This window comes from Arvicanthis niloticus, chromosome 3, assembly GCF_011762505.2.
Source record: "Arvicanthis niloticus isolate mArvNil1 chromosome 3, mArvNil1.pat.X, whole genome shotgun sequence".
NCBI classification, from domain to species: Eukaryota; Metazoa; Chordata; class Mammalia; order Rodentia; family Muridae; genus Arvicanthis; species Arvicanthis niloticus.
Genome location: NC_047660.1, coordinates 128,498,740 through 128,519,733, shown reverse-complemented (window position 1 = coordinate 128,519,733; position 20,994 = coordinate 128,498,740). Strand labels below are relative to the sequence as shown.

The following is a 20,994-nucleotide window of genomic DNA, read 5'->3' as shown; positions in this document are numbered from 1 at the left end:
AGGAAGGACACTTTGTACTCAAAGGAAAAAATCTACCAAGATGAACTCTCAATTCTGAACATCTATGCCAAAAATGCAAGGGCACCCACATTCATAAAAGAAACTTTACTTAAGCTCAAAGCACACATTGTACCTCATACAATAATAGTGGAGACTTCAACACCCCACTCTCAGCAATGGACAGATCATGGAAATAGAAACTAAGCAGACACACAATGAAAACTAACAGAAGTTACGAACCAAATGGATTTATGGATTTAACACACACACACACACACACACACACACACACACAATATATATATATATATATTATATATATATTATATATATATATAATATATATATTATATATATGTTATATATATATATAACATTTCATCCTAAAACAAACGAATATACCTTCTTCTCAGCACCTCATGGTACTTTCTCCAAAACAGACCATATAATTGGTCATAAAACAGGCCTCAACAGATACAAGAAAATTGAAATAACCCCATGCATCCTATCAGATCATCATGGACTAAGGCTGGTCTTCAATAACAACAAAAGCAACAAAAAGCCCTCATACACATGAAAGCTGAACAACTCTCTACTCAATGATAACTTGGTAATAGAATAAGAAATAAATTAAAGACTTTTTAGAATCTAATGAAAAGGAAGGCACAACATATCCAAACAGAATGAAAGCAGTGCTAAGAGGAAAACTCATAGCTCTAAGTGTCTCCAATAACTGGAGAGAGCATACACTAGCAGCTTAACAGCATATCTGAAAGCTCTAGAAATAAGAGAAGCAAATATACCCAAGAGGAGTAGATGGCAGGAAATAATCGAACTCAGGGCTGAAATCAACCAAGTGGAAACAAAAAGAACTATACAAAGAATCAATAAAACCAGGAGCTAGTTCTTTGAGAAGATCAAAAAGATATATAAACCCTTAGCCAGAGAGTACAGAGACAGTATCCAAATTAACAAAATCAGAAATGGAAAGAGAGACATAACAACAGAAACCTGGGAAATTAAAAAAAAAAAAAAAACATCAGACCCCATTACAAAAGCCTATACTCAACAAAACTAGAAAATCTGGATGAAATGGACAATTTTCTAGACAGATACCAGGTACCAATGTTAAATGAGGAGTAGTTAACCATCTAAACAGTCCCATAACCCCTGAAGAAATAATAGCAGTCATCAAAAGTCCAAAAAAAAGCCCAGGACCAGATGGGTTTAGTGCAGTATTCTATCAGACCTTCAAATAAGACCCAATACCAATATTCTTCAAACTATTTCACAAAATAAAAGAGGAGGAACACAACCCGATTCGTTCTATGAAGCCACAATTATGCTTGTACCTAAATCACACAAAGACCCAACAAAGAAAGAGTACATCAGACCAATTTCCTTTATAAATATTGATGCAAAAATACTCAATAAAATTCTTACAAACAAAATCCAAGAACACATCAAAATAATCATCCATCATGATCAAGTAGGCTTCATCCCAGGGACACAGGAAAGAAATACATCAACACAATTCACTATATAAACAAACAAAAAACGTCATGATCATTTCATTAAATGCTGAGAAAGCATTTGACAAAATCTAACACCCCTTCATGATAAAAGTTTAAGAGTTTAAGAGTAAGGAGCCATCTCAAGTGTCATGCCAAATACCACTGGATTCATGTTAGTTCTAAAATTTACAGTGGTAGTCATTACAATTATGAAAACGTTTAAAGACACTTGTAGTATATTTGGCATAATTCTAACACCTACCTGTAACTTTGCATAGTGAGCTTATGAATTTAAAGAATGATGCTCTGCTGAACATTGATGCATCAGATACTGCTGATAAAAATACTCATGGCCTGAGGTCAGTATTTCTATTTTTGTCAAGCTTCAAGACTGGCATATATAGCCTGATCATGCTAGCTCTTTTTGTCCTGGGAATACTTTTATTCCTGCCCATCGTGTTAAAGCTTGTCTTTAACAACATCAACATGTTGGCAGCCAAAGTACATGGCTTAAACCTGAAAATGAACCCCCAGACAGAGTTATTAAATTAACTTTGGCTGTCAAGCCAAGGATGGGTAAGATTCTGCACAGAGCCTTACCAACCTAAAACAGAAATGCATTGTTTTTGACAGGTAAAGAAGGCATTCTTGGCAGAACGACCTAAGACAGGCTCAGTCTTGTTTATGAAATAAAAAGGGGGGAGAGGCAGAGAGCTTTGGGGGCTGCTTCACAAGAATCTGACATGGGCCAAGGACAAGGAAGTGGGCTTCAGATAGGAAAATGATGTTAGGCTAGAACAAAGAAGTAATTTCAGACAGGAATCTAAATTTTAGGCTAAAACAAGGAAATAGGCTTCAGACATGAAAATCATTTTGGGCTAGGACAGGGAAGTTGGCTCAGATATTTTGGTCATCCTGATAAGCCATTAGAAACAGTGATCACAGAAGTGTTTAAAGAATTTTGTTTATTGCCTTGCTTGTTCTTCGACTATTTGTGTTTATTGTCTTGCTTGTTCCTTGACTAGTTGCATCTATTGTATTGCTAGACCCTCAACCTAGAACTGACCATAATACTTGCATGTAATTAAAATGGTATAAAAGCAAAAAGAAAGAGGGAGTAGGATAGAGGTTTTCTAAGGAGGGGAAATGGGAAAAGGGGATGGCATCTGAAATGTAAATTTTTAAAAAGTTAAAAAAAAAATAAAAGAAAATGAAGGCACAACATACCCAAACTTCTAGGATACCATCAAAGCAGTGCTAAGAGGAAATTTTATAGCACTAAATGACTTCATTAAGAAATTGGAGAGATCTTGCTTCTGGTCTGGGCCCAAGCATGGAGCAGATCCTGGGTGGCAGCTCTATACCCAATCTCACAAAACCCAGAGGAAGCAGGGCTCCCAGGAGCTCTAATCTGGGCAGTATCTTAGTTAGGGAGACAGCAATACCTGCCCCTAGTAGGGAGTAACTTGGACCCACTGGGTCCCACTGGGACCCAGGAATTCACTCCTGGCCTGGAGCACTGGTTCCTTCTGGTCTGCACCCAAGCACTGGGTAGGTCTTGGGCCCCAGCTCTAACCCCAGTAGTAACACCCACCCCACACAGTCCTGAAACAACCAAGATAATAGGAAAGACAGACTCCAGTCAGAGACAGTGCAGGTAGCACTAAGGAGATCTAGATGGAAAAAGGCAAGTGCAAGAACATAAGTATGAGCAACTCAGGGTACTTGGCATCATCAGAACCTAGTTCTCCCACATTAGAAAGTCCTGAATTCCCCATATCACCAGGAAAGCAAGATTCAGATTTAAGATCACGTCTAATGATGATGATAGAGGACTTTAAGAAGGACATAAATAATACTCTCAAAGAATTTGAGGAGAACACAGGTAAACAGGTAGAAGACCTTAAAGAGAAAACACAAATATCCCTTAAAGAATTATAAGAGAACACAACCAAACAGGTGAAGGAATTGAACAAAACCATCCAGGACATAAAAATGGAAGTGGAAACAATCAAGAAATCACAAAGAGGGACTACCCTGGAGATAGAAAACCTAGGAAAGAAATCAGGAATCATAGATGCAAGCATAACTAACAGAATACAAGAGATAGAAGAGAGAATCTCGGGTGCAGAAGATACCATAGAAAATATTGACACAAAATATTGACACGAAATGCATAAAGTTCTTAACATAAAACATCCAGGAAATCCAGGACACAATGAGAAGACCAAACCTAAGGATAATAGGTTTAGAAGAGAGTGAAGATTTCCAACTTAAAGGGCCAATAAATATCTTCAACAAAATTATAGAAGAAAACTTCCTTAATCTAAAGAACAAGATGCCTATAAACATACAAGAAGCCTACAGAACGCCAAATAGACTAGACCAGAAAAGAAATACCTCCCATCACATAATAATCAAAATACCAAATACACAAAACAAAGAAAGAATATTAAATGCAATAAGGGAAAAAGGCCAAGTGACACATAAAGGCAGACCTATCAGAATTATACCAGACTTCTCACCAGATACTATAAAAGTGAGAGGATCTGTTGGGGGCCAACTTTTAGCAGAAAGCAGCTATCAGCTTTGCAGCCATCTTGAGCCATATACCCTGACATGAGACTTGTATTACAATAGCCTACAACAGCTGAGCATACTCTGATAACATCTTGCTTTGGATACCCAGGACTTTCCTTGGGTGTGTGAGATTAAAGGTGTATGAGATTAAAGGTGTGTGAGATTAAAGGTGTGTGACTTAAGAGTGTGACCTAGAGATCAGATTTAGAGACAAGACCTAAGGGCATGATTAAAGGTGTAACTTAGAGGCATGGCTTAGAAGTGAGACATATAAAAGATCAGAGAATCAGACACTTTAGAGAGTACAACTTAGAGAACAATTTGGAGTAAAAGAGATTCAGACACTAGGAGTAGGAGTAGACATTAGACACTCGGAAGAGAACAGGAGGAGTACAACTAGGAACTAGATTGAGTACAACTAGGAACTAGGAACTCAAGACTTGGGACTTGGACTAGGAAGAGAGACTGAAGAATAAATGGGATTGAAACACACTCTGTCTGGTCTCCATTCTTCGAGTCCATCCTCACTCTCTCTCTTGCTGAACCCTGACACGCAGACCAGAGCGGCAGCTTGGGCCGGGAAACAGTGGCCGCCAAGTGTGGAGTGGAGAGGGCTGCAACATTTTTGGCCACCCAAAGTGGGGCAGCTCGGGCCTCAACTTTTTTTGGCGCCTAACATGGGGCTAGTGAGGTTCCCAACAAGGATCCTAGACAGATGTCATACAGACCCTAAGGGAACACAAATGCCAGCCCAGGCTACTATACCCAGCAAAACTCTCAATTATCATAGATGGAGAAACCAAGATATTCCACGACAAAACCAAATTTACACAATATCTTTCCACAAACCCAGAACTACAAAGGATAATAGCAGTAAAACTCCAATACAAGGTGGGAAATTATACCCTAGAAAGAGCAAGAAAGTAATCTTCTTCCAACAAATCCAAAAGAAAATAGCCACACAAACAGTGTCGCGGCCCGTACTGCCCGGCTTTGTGGGCCAAAATGTTGCGGCCTGCTCTGCTTCACGCTTGGCGGCCACTGTGTCTTGGCCCAAGCTGCCGCTCTGGTCCGAGGGTCAGGGTCTAGCGAGAGAGAGAGAGAGAGAGAGAGAGAGAGAGAGAGAGAGAGAGGGGGGGGGGGGGATAAAGGGGAAGAGACTCGAAGAATGGAGACAAGACAGAAAGTCTGATCAAGTCTCGTTTATTGAAGGGAATTCTGAGGTATTTATACGCTTTTGCCACGTGCCTTGTAGGCACATGCCTTGCAGGTGTGGATATGATGTAATCCTTACAGGCATCTATAGCGTGGACAGCACGTGCACCATGTGCCTTGCAGGCTTGGATAGCACGTGTACCTTACAGGCATGTATGGCGTGGATAGCACGTGGACAGCACGTGAACTGCATGCCTTGCAGGCGTGACTACCACGTGCGCCTTGCAGCTGGGGGCAGTAAACAGCAAAACAAGCTATGTGGGATAAACAATATACTTATCAGATTGTGCTTCAGCTGTTATAGGCTTTTAAAAACCAAGTCTTTCGTCAGGGTATATGGTTCCAGATGGCTGCAAAGTTGATCTAGCCGCTTTCTGCTAAAAGTCGGCTCCCAACAAAACAGTGCCACCACTAATAACAAAAATAATGGGAAGCAACAATCTCTTCTCCTTAATATCTCTTAACATCAATGGATTCAACTCCCCAATGAAAAGACATAGGCTAATGGACTGGATACATAAACAGGACCCAGAATTTTGCTGCATACAGGAAACTCACCTCAGTGACAAAGACAGACTTTACCTTAGAGTAAAAGGCTGGAAAACAATTTTTCAAGCAAATGGTCCTAAGAAACAAGCTGGAGTAGCCATTCTAAAACCTCCAACCTGAGAACATAAAGGGAGGGACTCATGGCTCCACTTGTATAGGTAGTTGAGGGTGGCCTTGTCAGGCATCAGTGGAAGTGGAGGGCCTTGGTGCCTGAAAGTTTGGATTTCCTACTGTTGGGGAATTTGAGAGCAGGAAGGCGGGGATGGGAGGATGGTGGGAGCACACCCCCATAAAAATAGGAGGAGAGGGATGGGATAAGGGGTTTTGGGGGGAATGGGAGAGGAGATAACACTGAAAGGTAAATAAATAAAATATCCAATAAAAAAAAAAAACAGATAATGGGTCTGGCAAGTGTAGTTGAGCAGTCGAGACTTTTTTGTCAACAATTTATTATGGGGATTCCATATAATCCTCAAGGACAAGGTATTGAGGAAGAGGCTCATGGAACTTTAAAAAGATTGGTGAGACATATTGTTGCTGAGACAAAAAATGATGTGACCTATAAGCTTGCTGAGTACCCTGACAAGGGTGACTGGGGAGCTGTATTAGACATATGTTCCTGACCCACATTTGCTTGGCTATAACCCAGATGGAACAAGCTGCCTTGCCTCAGGTTTATAGACCTTGTGGGAGAGAGAATTGAAAAGAGAAATTATGTCTCTTGTATTCTTCTTAAAGGCGACCAGCTATTAGGACTCAATCATGTACTGGTCTAGAAATCAATCCAATATGGGAAATAACAGTCTACTTTTGGAAGACTGTATCTGGACTTTGTCAGAGACATATTTGGAAGCTAGCTGTAGCTCACTATGATGTTAGGATAGCAAGAGATAATGTTGGGACAGGATCTGGATTTCATACAAGGGTTAGTGCATGTTTTAAGGTTCTTTTAGTTGTTAAGCTAAATTTGCATTTGTCTCTTCTACAGTATTTATTGTAAGTTGCTTTGACTGTATAATTTCCAATTATGTTAGTGTGTTAAAACCTGGCACGTCTGTTACAGGAGTCTATCAACCAGCTTTTGTCTCACTGCCCTGAGTATTAGAAAACCTTGATTCTGTGAAAAAAAGTTTGAAAGTGCTGGAAGAAGTGAGTTAGGCTTTAAGCAGAAGCAAGAGGGTAGCAGGCTTGATTATTGCTGGTATAACAGCTTTAATTCCATTAATTGCTAGCACTACTGCTTATGCAATAACATTGACACAAGGAGTTAAGACAACTATTCTTGTTAACCATCTAGCAAAAAAATGTTACTAATGTATTGAGTATACAAAAGGATTTATATAGGTATCTGGAAAAACAAATGATGCTCTATAACTCATTTAAATTATCTGAAGGAGGTTTAGCGTTCAGAGTTAGGAGCCATCCCAAGTGCCATGACAAATATCATAGGAGTAGTGTTACTTTTGAAATTCACAATGATTGTCATTGTAATTAGAAAAAGGTTTAAAATACCTGTAGGATATTTGGCATAATCCTAACACCTCTCTGGGTGTGTTAACTTTGCATAGTAAGATTATGAATTTAAATAATGCTGCTCTGTTGACCTTTGATGCTGCAGATAATGCTGATAAAATTATCCGTGGCCTGAGGTCAGTATTTCCATTTTAGTCAAACCTCAGGAATGGCACATAGAGCTTGATCAAGCTAGCCCTTCTTGTCCTGGGAATACTTTTATTCCTGCCCATTGTGTTAAAGATTATCTTTAACAACATCAACATGTTGGCACCCAAAGTACATGGCTTAAATCTGAAAATAGACCCTCCCCCCCCCCCCCGACAGAGTTATTAAATTAACAGGCTGGCAAGCCAAGGACAGGTAAGATTCTGCACACAGCCTTACCAACCTAAGACAGAAGTTCATTGCCTTTGATAATGCATATTCCATGATGGGTAAGGAAGGCATTCTTGTCAGAATGACCTAAGACAGGCTCAGTCTTGTTAACAAAATAAAAAAGGGGGAGAGGTGGAGAGCCTTTGGGGCTGCTTGGCAAGAAGCTGACATGGGCCAAGGACAAGGAAAGAGGCTGCTTAGCAGGAATATGACATTGGCCAAGGACAAGGAAGTAGGCTTCAAGCAGGAATCTGACATTAGACTAGAACAAAGAAGTAATTTCAGGTAGGAATTTAAATCGTAGGCTACAACCAAGAAGTAATCTCGACAGGAATCTAAATATTATGCTAGAACAAAAGAAGTAATTTCAGACAGGAATCTAAATTTTAGGCTAGAACAAGTAAGTAGGCTTCAGACATAATAATGACCTTGGGCCAGGATAAGAAAGTAGGCTCAGATACTTTGGTCATCCTGATAAGCGATCCTGAAACATCGATCATGAGAGAGTTCACATAACTGGGTTTAATGCCTTGCTTTTTCTTTGACTATTTGTGTTTCTTGTCTTGCTTGTTCCTCGACTATTTGCATCTATTGTATTGCCAGACCCTCAACCTAGAACTGACCTTAACACATGCATATAATCAAAATGGTATAAAAGCATAAAGGAAGAGGGGGTATAAGATAGGAGGTTCTAGGGAGGGGATATGGAGAAAGGGGATGACAGCTGTATTGTAAATAAATAAAATATACAATAAAAATTTTTAAAAACGAAATTGAAGGAGATATTATACTAGCAACTTAATAGCACACAAGAAAGCTCTAGGACAAAAAGAATCATAGCCACTCAAGAAGAGTACATGGCAGGAAATAGCCAAACTCAGGGCCGAAATCAATCCAATTGGAAACAAAGAGAACAATACAAAGAGCTGGTTCTTTGACAAAATCAACAAGATAGACAAACTCTTAGCTAAACTAACTAAAAGACACGGAGGCAGTATACAAATTATCAAAATCAGAAAAGAGAGAGATGATAACAACAGAAACTGAGGAAATTCACAAAAGCTCTTATTTCAAAAGCCTATACTCAACAAACCTGAAAAATCTTAAAGAAATGAATGGTTTTCTAGAAAGATACCACACACCAAAGTTAAATCAAAATCAGGTAAACCATCTAAATAGTCCCATAACTCCTAAGGAAATCGAAGCAGTCATTAAGAACCTCCCAACCAAAAAAACTCAAGGCCAGGTCGTTTTAGTGCAGAATTCTACCAGACTTTCAAAGAGAAGCTAATACCAATACTCCTCAAACTATTCCACAAACAGGAAATAGAAGGAACACTATCTAATTCATTCTATGAGGCCAAAATTACCCTGATACCTAAACCACACAAAGAATCCACAAAGAAAGAGAACTTCAGACCAATTTCAGTTATGAACATTGATGCAAAACTACTCAATACTTAATAAAATTCTCAAAAACATATTGAAAAAGTCTTTCTCCACTATCAAATAGGCCTCATTCCAGGAATAAAGGGATGGTTCAATGTATGAAAATCCATCAACTTAATCCACTACATAAACAAACTGAAAAGGGATCACATAATCATTCCATTAGATATTGAAAAGGCTTTTAACAAAATTTAACAGCCCTTTATGTTAAAAGTATTGGCAAGATCAGAGATTCAAGGTACATACCTAAATATATAAAGCAAGCCAATATCCAACATTAAATTAAATGGAGAGAAACTTGAAGCAATCCCACTAAAATGAAGAGCAAGTAAGGTGCCCACTCTCTCCCTATCTATTTGATACACACTTGAAGTTCTAGCTAGAGCAATAAGACAACAAAAGGAGATTGAGGGGATACAAACTGAAAAGGAATAAGGCAAGGTATCACTATTCTCAGATGATATGATAGTATATATACCTAAGCAATCCCTAAAATTCTACCAGAGAATTCCTACACCTGACAAACAACTTGAGTAAAGTGCCTTCCTCTATAACAATGATAAATGGACAGAGAAAGAAATTAAGAAAACAAAGCCCTTCACAATAGCCAAAAAAAATCATAAAAAATCTTGATGAAACCCTAACAAAGCAAGTAAAAGATCTGTATGACAAAAACTTCAAGTCTCTGAATAAAGATATTGAAGAAGTTATCAGAAATTGGAAAGATCTCCCATGTCCATGGACCAGTAGAATTAATATAGTGAAAACTACTATCTACAGATTCAGTGCAATGCCCATGAAAATTCCAACACAATTTTTTACAGACCTTGAAGACCAATTTTCAGTTTCATATGAAAAATCAAAAAACCCAGGATAGCCAAAATAATCCTGAACAAGCACTTTTGGAGGAATCATTATCCCAGACCTCAAGCTATACTACAGAGGAATAGTGATTTAAAAAATAAATGACATGGTATTGGTACAGAAACAGACAGGTTGATCAATGGAATCGAATCAAAGACCTAGATGCCTGTATGTCGAAGAATGCAAATAGATCCATATTTATCCCTCTGCACAAAACACAAGTCCAAGTGGATCAAAGACATCAACATAAAAATAGATACACTAAATCTAATAGAACAGAAAGTGGTAAAGAGTCTTGAACACATTAGTACATTAGACAATTTCCTGAACAGAATACTAATGGCTCAGGCCCTAGGATTAATAAATGATAAATGGGACCTTATGAAACTGAAAAGCTCCTTTAAGTCAAAGGACACTGTCAACAGGACAAAACAGCAACCTACAGATTGAGAAAAGATCTTCACTAACCCTTTATCTAATAGAGGGCTAATGTTTAAATATATAAAAGACTCAAGAAGTTAAACACCAACAAAACAAGTAACCAAATTTTAAAATGAGGTATAGAGCTAAACAAAGAATTCTTAGCAAAGAAATCTCAAATGTACAAAAAGCACTTTAAAAATGCTCAACATCTATAGTCATGAGGGAAATATAAATCAAAATGGCCCTGAGATTCCACCTTACACCAATCAGAATGGCTAAGATCAAAAACGTAAGGGACAGTCCACGGTGTGGAGAAGGAGGAACACTCCTCCATTGTTGGTGGGATTGCAAGATGATGCAAGCACTCTGGAAATCAATCCGGGGATTTCTCAGAAAACTGGAAATAATTTTGCCTGAAGATCCAGCTATATCACTCCTGGGCATATACCCATAATTTGTCTCACCATACCCCAAGGACATGTGCTCCACTATGTTCATAGCAGCTTTATTCATAATAGCCAGAAACTGGAAACAACCCAGATGTCCCTCAACTGAACAATGAATTCAGAAAATGTGACTCATTTACACAATGGAATACTATTCGGCTATTAAAAACAAGAACACTATTAATTTTGCAGGCAAATGGATGGAACTAGAAAATATCATCCTGAGTAAGGCAACCCAGACCTAAAAGGACATGCGTGGTACGTACTCACTGATAAGTGGATATTAACCATAAAGTAGAGAATATCCATGACACAGCCCACAGATCCAAGTAAGTTAAACAAGAAGGAAGACACAAGTGAGGATGCTTGAATCTCACTTAGAAGGGGAAATAAGATACTCATAGGCAGAGGGAAGGAGGGAACGGGTTATGGGTGGGCAGGAGAATGGGGAGGCAGGATCAGATGTGGCGAGGAACCAGAGAAAGGCCCAAAGGGCGAGGATAATGAATGAAAATCTGCAGATGGGGGTGGGGTCAAGAATCTGAAGGAAGCTCCAGAGACCTAGGATAGGGAAGGCTCCCAGGAGTCAATGAAGGTGATCCTAGCCAAGATGTCTAACAGTGGTAGACATGCAACCTGAAGAGGCCACCTTCTATAGACTGGGAGAACCTCCACTGGAGGGATAAGGACACCAACTCACCCACAAAATTTTCAACCCAAAAACTTGTCCTGTCTAAAAACAATGCAGGGCTAGAGCAGAGACTGAAGGAAAAGCCGACCAATAACCAGCCCAACTCAAAACCCAACCCATAGGCAAGCACTAATCCCTGATATTATTAATGATACTCTGTTATGCTTGCAGACAGGAACCTAGCATAACTGTCCTCTGGAGAAAAAAAAAAAAACCAGCAGAAGACTGAAACAGATGCAGATACCCACAGCAAAAGACTAAACAGAGGTCAGGAACACTTGTGGAAGAGTTGGGGGAAGAATTGAAGGCCCTCAAAGGATAGGAAAACCAACAGGAAGTCCAACTAACCTGGACCCCTAGGAGCTCTCAGAGACTGAGCCACCATCAAAGAATATACATGGGCTTGGAATGAGGCCCCCAGCATATATGTAGCAGATATGTAGCTCAGTCTCAGTCTCCGTGGCTGCCTTGTATGGTCTCAGTGGAAGAGAATGTGCCTAATCTGGCAGAGACAGAGATGTGCTGGGGAGGAGGGGGGCGAGGGGAGCAGGGGGGCGGTACCCTTTCAGAGGAGAAGAGGAGGGGATGGAGGAGAGTATCTGAGAAGGAAGGACCAGGAGGGGGAGCAGTGCTTGGCATGTAAATAAATAGATAGATAGGTAGATAGGTAGATAGATAGATAGATAGATAGATAGATAGATAGATAGATAGATAGATATTCTTATAACTGACTCATACTTAGAGATCAAGTTATGAGTATGAGTTATCAAGTCCATAACATGGTTCAACAAATCTCTTACACAAAAGGCCACATGGTAACTAATTCCTCTTTGGGAGACACAAGGTCTCTATTCAGCTGCTCATCTCTGATGTTATAACTCAAAAGCAGCCATACACAATGTGTTAAAAATATATATATTAGAATGTCTGTGTGCTATTAAAACCTCGATTACAGAACAGGCAGTGATCAGGAACGACTTCTGAGCCATAGGTGGCCACCTTTTGGTCTATAGCAAAAATGTCATCAACCATATTTGAATTTCTTATAAGTAATGTTATAATGATAGTTGGTAATGGTTAAAATCTTTGGTAATTATCCACACAAACACATTCACATACACAGCAGTCACATGCTCACAAACATGCATGCACCATACACATATACATATGCACAAACACACAAACACACACACACATGGGCATGTCTTGTCTCTTCCACCTATACCAAGAAGATTTTAAACAAAAGAAAATCTTGAAGGAAGAGATTGCTTCCTAAATGCCTAATGCTTTCTCTTCACTGAAACAATAAATATTATGAGGGGCTAAAGATAATATTTATTACTTTCCTTGGTGTTGTCCTTTAATGAAAGACAATGTCTTTAAAAACAGCAAAGTTGATTTAAAAATAATTTATTCTTAATTAATGAAAGTTGGCTGAGGTTTTAAGTAATGCAGCAGTGAGGTGAAACAGAGCAGAACCAGCCAAGGGAACATGTCAAAATCAGGTGTTAACTTTCAACTCAAAACTTGCCTTTAAGGCCACACATACTCAAACTAGAAAACACAGCAATTTACCTATGGATTTCTTTACACTAAGAAGATAATCTTCTCTCATCTCATCGGACAAGACCATGATGCTATTAGTCAGGACTTTCAGATGCTGTGGAACCAATTGTAATACGTGCTCCAGCCAAGAGTCTTCCATCGGGGCCACGTGGTCAGTATCAATTCCATGGTGAATGTAGTAGTAATACCTCTGTGATAAGTGAGGAGGCATAGAGTCAGTACTGCAGTAAGGGAGTGTGGGGTCAGAACACAAAACCACAGGAGAAAATGCGTCTGGGGAGAACAAAGTATTTACAAATAATACAAAGCGCTTTTGTGAAATTCACATAAGCATTGTTTGAGGTCTCCTCATTTTTTTAAAAATTGCTATTTCCTGGAAGCAAAATCAATTTTTCTCAGTTCACAACTCTACCATAAGCGTCAAAGTTACATCATCAAATGGATGAGGTACAGAACAGAGTACATGCTGAACTGCAAGTTGACGTTTGTAAAATTTTGGAATATATTATTAGGTCTGCTCTTTTATTTTTGATAATCAGAAGTCAATCTTAAAAGCTGCATCCAAGTCAATATCCTTTTACGATAACTCTAGAAGCATATGACAGGCCCAAATTGTGCTGGTTTGAATGGGGATGGCATAGGCTCGTATTTGTGTTTAGTCCCCAGTTGGTGAACTGTTTGGAAGGACTGATTAAGAGATGTGGTCTTGCTGGAGGAGGTATGCCACTAGAAGTGGGCTTTGAGGTTTCAAAAACTATGCCAGGCGCAGTGGCTGGCTGGCTGGCTCCTTGTGTCTGTGTCTGTCTGTGTCTGTGTCTGTGTCTGTGTCTGTGTCTGTGTCTGTGTCTGTGTCTGTGGCTGCGTGGCTGCGTGGCTGCGTGGCTGCGTGGCTGCGTGGCTGCGTGGCTGCGTGGCTGCGTGGCTGCGTGGCTGCGTGGCTGTGGCTGTGGCTGTGTGTCTGTGTCTGTGTCTGTGTCGTCTGTGTCTGTGTCTGTGGCTGTGTCTGTGTCTGTGTCTGTGGCTGTGGCTGTGGCTGTGGCTGTGGCTGTGGCTGTGGCTGTGTCTGTGTGTCTGTGTCTGTCTCTGTCTCTGTGTCTGTCTCTGTCTCTGTCTCTGTATCTGCCTGGCTCTGTCTCTCTCTACTTCTGTGTGTCTCTCTTCCCTCTACTCCCTCTCTCTGCCTTCCTGCATGCCTGCTTACATGACAGGATGTATATAGCTCTCAGCTATTTCTCTAGCATCATGCCTGCCAGCGTATGTGCTGCCTTTTCCCTGCCATAATGATAACGGACTAAATTTCTGAAACTGTAAGCAAACCCCCCAATTAAATGCTTTCTTTTATAAGAGTTGCCTTGGTCCTAGTATCTCTTCACAGAAGTAAAACACTGATTAAGACAGCCCATTTCTATCCTTTATTATGCTATGAATATTATGCATGTTAATTCTCGCTTTAAAATCTGATAATTCTCCATTCTATATAATTATTTACACAGCACTTAGGGCAAAAATTAAACTTCAAAATATTTTCAAATTCACAATGCTTTTATTTTTTGTATATGTATATCTGTTTTGTCTGCATGTATGTCTGTTCGCTACATGCAGGCATGTTGTTCACAGAATCTGGAAAAGGGTGTTGGACTCCCTGGGATTGGAGTTACAGAGAAACTGCCATGTGAGTGCTTGGGATTAAATCTGGGTCCTCTAGAATGGCCAGTTCTCTTAAACTCTAAACCATATCTCTAGCCCACAATGTTATAATGTTTGATGCATACATTTTTAAAAGTGTTTATGCATTTGAAACACCTGAATTACTGTTTCTAAAATAAGTTAATGTGCTTTTTAGAACATATATTATCATAACACAGAAAAACTGTCATAAAAGAATAGTGTTGGATAAGGGTGTACATATGATTGAGATAAGCTCTAGGATGGGATCAGGCAGATTTGGAATTGCTTGACTGTGATCTTAGGAGGCAAGAAAGAGGATGCTTCCTTCATTAATCTAATAGAACAATCTGATACAACACTCTATTTATTCCTGCATACACTAAGATACACAAGGAAGGACAGGATAATCTCAAGGACAGGCAGTGTTTTGAGGCCTTCCCTGTATTTGCAGTTCTACTGACATAAGTGAGTTGTTACCAAGATGTCTTTCTCTATTGCAGAAGTGGTCGCTTTTGGAATACCGCTCTCATCAGTGACATCAGAATCTAAACTTTCATCTTGTTGCCTAAGACAGTGATAAACAAAGATGAGTCAGAAACTTGCAAAGGCAGTTCAAACACAAAACATGGGTGTGAAAACATCAGGACTGTTCTCTACTAAATCACCAGAAAAATAAAGGTTTGAAAATTTTTGCTTGGTGCCCCTTTCTCTCCATGTGTGCGGAGATGATTGAAAGTGCTGTCTGAGGCCTGCTTCATGGGACGCATCCCCTGCAATGGCCTTTGCTCATTTGCTTTCACTACTACAAAACTGAATTCTCTCTCCTTTGAACTTGCAAGGCATATTCTTGCGTTGTCCCTAAGATATGTTGTTTATGAATCTGAATAAAATAAAATGACGATAGAAAATTCAAGTGCTGTTCTGCAGAAAACACAGTCACATTCTCTGAAGACCTTGTCTCAGATCTCTAGGGACACACACGTTGACACCAAGCAACATAGAAACCCGTTTGTTCCTTTGCCTTTTTTTAAGTGTATGTCCATAAAACTCCTGTGGTTGATGTAATTCAGTTCAAAAGCTATGCCAGACACACTGACTTTTCCTGGGGCTCCACTGTGCAGAAAGGCATAGTTTACAGCACCAACACAAAGACCAGGTTGTGCTGGACCAGCTCTAACTTCTGCATTGTGGTCCAGAGCCCAGTGTCATCTGTTGATACAAATCAATGGTACTGCATTAAAAACACCTGTCTGCTTACTGACTGAGTGGCAGACGCTGAAGACTTGAATTATTGAAAATGTTTCTGAGAAATCATACTAAAGTAGGTACCCAGGATGTGTCTTTTAACTTGTCTTTTTTAATTCCAAGAATCCAATATTCAGTGAATTTGATATTGTGGTTTTAAAGTGTGTAAGAAAAGTCCATTTAACTTAATAGATGATAGGTAATCAATAAATCTTTAACAAACAGCAGAATCTGAATACAAGAGTAGTAGGGGATCCTCAAAATATTAAGTAGGTAAGAAGACAAGAATTGATTATTCTAACCACAAATGTAATCTCATTATGTTGTTGCTTGCTCAGAAAGGAACTAAAAAAATAATACTGTGTTTTCAGATCATCAAGTCTGGGCTCACTATAAATGCATCACTTCAGTAAGTGGCACTTGTGGTTGTTTTTAGTGCAGGAACCTCATCCTGCCAGCCTTCCTACATCATCAGCATTCATCCTTTGTGTGAACAATGCCTAGAAGGGTGCAGTCACTAAGGCTGGATGGGAAGAAGACCACTAGGCTTGTAGAAGCCACTATTGACTCTCTGAGCAAGTGTCAACATCCCTTCAGCTCTACAGACCCATGACTCTAGGACTCCATTCTGCTCACCAGAAGGTATAAGAGCTATTCATCACCAATCAAGCGCTTAGTGGTTTTGCAAGTATTATTTCTAAGCCTCACATGTACTGTTAACAGTCATAATTATCCCCACTTCACAGAAGAAGAAACTAAATGTCAAGAGAAGACATAGCTCCACGGTCGCACAGCTAATCACATGTGGAAAGAGGGGTCTGGGCATTGTTATGAGTCTGAGCAGCTATGCTCTTTGCAGGAGAATAGCATTCCATTCAGAACTAAAGCAATCAGAGCAGGAGATGCATTCCCTAGTTAAAGAAAAATAGGATAGCTCTCTGCCCTTCTCTCTCTCTGACACTCATCTCTCCCTGACCCCTTTCTCCCCCTCCCTCTCTCTCCATCCACATGTTCATGGCCAGCCTCTCTCTCTCTCTCTCTCTCTCTCTCTCTCTCTCTCTCTCTCTGTCTCTGTCTCTCTCTCTCTGCCTCTACTCCCTTCTCAACTTCCCTTCCCATGCCCCCCTAAACAAACTCTATTCTATACTAAAAAAAGAAAAGAAAGAAAGAAAAGAAAAACAGGATATACTTTATTTCTCAAAAGTGAAAAAATAACTATATTGATATTTTGTTTATAAAATTAAGACACTTTTAGTTCAAAATAGCAGCAGAATCTATTCTTTTTCAAATGTGAAAGCAGAAGTGAAATTATTTTAACCCATGGTTATGAGGAGACAAGAAGAAAAGACAGGCACTGACAACACAGCTTAAAATGATGCTGTCCCTCTGCCACAGGAGGATGGTAAACAACTGGCCTGGAGCCTCCAGAAAGATCCTCACCCAGAGTCAACTGGTACCAAAGGCGGCAGAAAATGAGGTTATCCTGATAGCTAATGACACAGAAAATTAGCTAAATGGGAGTGACACACACCCTAAAGGCAAAAATGTCCCAAACATGACTCCAGAAAAAATACAAAATATGACTAGATCGACATCAAGCAAATTAATTAAATTTGTAATTAATAATTTCCCAGAGAGGAAATGTCAGGTCCAGGTGGCCTCACTAATGGATTCTGTCAGGGAAGAAATCCAACCGATTCTACAAAAACTTCTTCAGAAAACAGAGAAACAACCTCGCAGTCCCTATTTATTTTATGAGGCTAGTAGAGACTGGATGACAGAGCTAGAGACATGTTGCAGCAGGCTCAAACTGCTTAAAAAACCATCACAAAACAGCAAATCTCTCCTCCAGCTGAACAAGATGCCAGAAGGAAAGGAGGAAGAGAGGAAGACAGGCCTGAGACCTGCTGGGGTGACATAGCTGAATGCACATCCTCTGTGCGAGCCAGGGCCTGGGAACTAGGGTACTGGACCTCCAGGGCAAATGAGCACCACCACCACCACCACCACCACCACCCCACCCCCGCTGCTTTGTTAGCTATCCCAACTGCATCTGCCTGCTGCAGCAACAGTATGTCTTGTAATCACCAGGGAATTAACCAGTTCCCTGAGCCATGGACTGTAGTTCCCCCACTGCTTCAGCCAGAAAAAAAAGCCAGAAAAGCAGAGCCCATCCTCAGGAAGAGATCACCTGTGCTTCAAGAAGGGGTCAATACCACTGACCTTGAAGAGGGCAAGAAGGCTCAGCTCCTATTGGTTGGACACAATGTAGCCCTACCCAGCTGTTGTCCTCCCTGCCTGTCCTGTGTGGCAGCATTCTGGGGGAGGGAGCTACTGCACCATCCATGGCTGGGCAGGCGATCTGAAGGAACATATGTAGTAAGCACTGTTGCTTTCCAATGTTAACCACGAAGACCAAAGAAGTCTGGATAAGGTGGTGGGAGCTACCAGAACCAATTACAACAGAAATGGTGGGGAGCCAACGTTCCAAGTGCGTGACTTGCCCTGCCAAGCTGGAAAAGGCAAGGACCAAAGAACTTGACACCAGATAGGCTAGAGGAGCACTACTGAGTTTTCTGTACACAGATATAAATTTCAAATTGTCCTTCATCAAATTTAGCAAATAAAATCCAGCAACATTATATAGATTAAGGTATGCAGTAACTGAGTGAAACCTAGGAAAGCCATTAGTGAAATGTATCATGTATCATATGTTGACAGAATAAAGGAGAAAGGCCAACAGGTCATCTCAGTAGACACAGAAAAAGCATTTGGCAAAAATGTAGCACCTAGTTATAATAAAACCTAGGAAAGGAAGGAGGGTCCCTTAGCCCATAGAGGTCAGCTTTCATCTTCATTTACATATTTACTTCATAAATTGCAATTTTATGTCCTTTTTAATTTAGCGATAAATTTTTCATAAGCAAAGTTATAGTGGTGTATTTATTAAGCAAAGGGTGATAATGTGACTTATTAGTACAATGTACAATTAAGTCTAGTAACATGGACTGCCTCAAATACTTTTTTTCAGAATAAAACTTTTAAAATCTACATATATATATATATATATATATATATATATATATATATATATGTTATTTGCTCTATTTCCCCTTGTTTTGCAAAAATTGTCTGGAAAAATACCTCTTATTCCTCCTGTATATTTGATGTTTTGTGCCCTTCCATATCTACCTAAATTCCCTCCAACCTTTGATAATCTAGGTTACTGAGGTAACCTAGACCCAGAAAGACAAGCACCACTTTCCCTCCCTCATCTGAGGCTCCCAGATCCAGATCTTCAGCTGTGAGTGTATAACCTGGAGAAACCAGATGAGAAACTGCTGACAACAGTTAAGTAAAAAGGGACCATTGGGAGACGAAGCCCTAGAGAGGGGAATAGCAGCGTACAAGTGTAATGAAGGGGGCGATGGAAACGTGGGAGGAGCTTTTAACTGGGAAGGAGAAGAGGTCAGTACGAAGGGGGTGACGGAAAAAAACAACACTAGGAATATTTGAAAAAGCCTCAAGGAATCGTATTCTTTTATGTTTGCCTAAAATTACCTATATATCTTACATGAAAGAATGCTACTTGGGCTGTAATGCTCCCCAAAAGAGCCTTAGAGTATCTGACAAACAATGACAGTACCAGGCATGAGAAACCTTTTACGTTGTTGCTCATGGGAGTCCAAGAGACTCCCAAAGCAACATAGACAACTGATGCTGTCATGGGTTGCCTCTCAACAAAGTAAAGAAAGTCCTCATTGCTGAAAATACCACGTCCGACACAGGACTCAGGAGATTCGAGCTGGATCCAACCTGAAAGCCTCCTCCCTGAGGACCAGCTTTCGTAGTGTCAGAAGCTGCCAAGGGAGAGAAGTAATCAGTATTCCCACCCAGTTGTGATGCCTGTGGACCACGACACTAACCAGCATGCCAAGATGTCTCTAAAGGTGAAATAGTGGCACTTGCATGCTGGTGGTGACCTACAGACGCCTAAATGGATTTAAAGACAGCTCAACAATAGGGAAATCATGTCTGGTACCGGAAACCTCTTCATGACCTCTTCTGAGGTCATGGATCTCAAAGGAGAGCCTAATGCTGCCACTGTACTGGAACAGAATAATTTCTAACTGCATTCTAAATACTTAATTAGCATGCATGATGCCTTGGGTTCAACCCCCCAATACCAGAAACAAGAGCACGGAGCACTTCTTGGACAAATGTGTGCCTCTGGGCTGTTTCTCCCAGGGATTTGGTGTTGACTTCACACCAGCTGATCTGAATGAGCTCATGCACAGAATACAACAAAAGTGATGCAAGTGGCCAAGGATGCCAGTATTCTCATGGCATTGTCAACAGCAAACTCAAAACCACTCTACAACTAGATGCAATGGCACATGCCTGCTTCCTTCAGCACCTGAGGACAGAGGCAGGATTGTGAATTTGACTTTGTCCAGGACTGGATGAAATCAAATAAACAAACAACTAAATAAACAGAAACCACATTCACATCCACCTGTGAGAACACGCAGACCCCCTTATGCTCCTTGTGAGCTCTCAGCACCCACTGTTCCCCTCAAAAGGTCCCGATAGAGAAATGGTCCATGGAGGAAGCAAGCAGTCTTCTATGGCTGAGCCACTTACCACAATGGGCCATGAAATTCTATGTGTTCCACAACCTACACAAAGTGGTGTGGAAACAGGGCGAAGAGGAGACCATCAGAGCCCCTCTCCATGGAAAGCTCTGAAACCCAGGCTCCATAAGGCTTACCCTTCCACCCTAAGTCCTCTTCCACACAAAGAGACCCTCAACATCACAAAAGTCATCATAGCACCTAAACAGACAACATGGGGCTGGGAGGCAACCACATCCACTACCAGCCACCATGATGAC

At 40.4% G+C, this 20,994-nt stretch overlaps 1 protein-coding gene across 1 annotated transcript in view; it reads right to left on the bottom strand.

Moving 5' to 3' along the window:
- Positions 1-20,994, bottom strand: part of Dnah7 (dynein axonemal heavy chain 7) — a 256,781-nt gene that overhangs the window by 222,159 nt on the left and 13,628 nt on the right. The window contains exons 6-7 of the mRNA XM_034497949.2: positions 15,333-15,420; positions 13,197-13,377 (exon numbers count right to left, since the gene is read on the bottom strand). Coding sequence (XP_034353840.1) covers positions 13,197-13,377; positions 15,333-15,420 — 269 coding nt within the window. The remainder of the gene's footprint in view (positions 1-13,196; positions 13,378-15,332; positions 15,421-20,994) is intronic.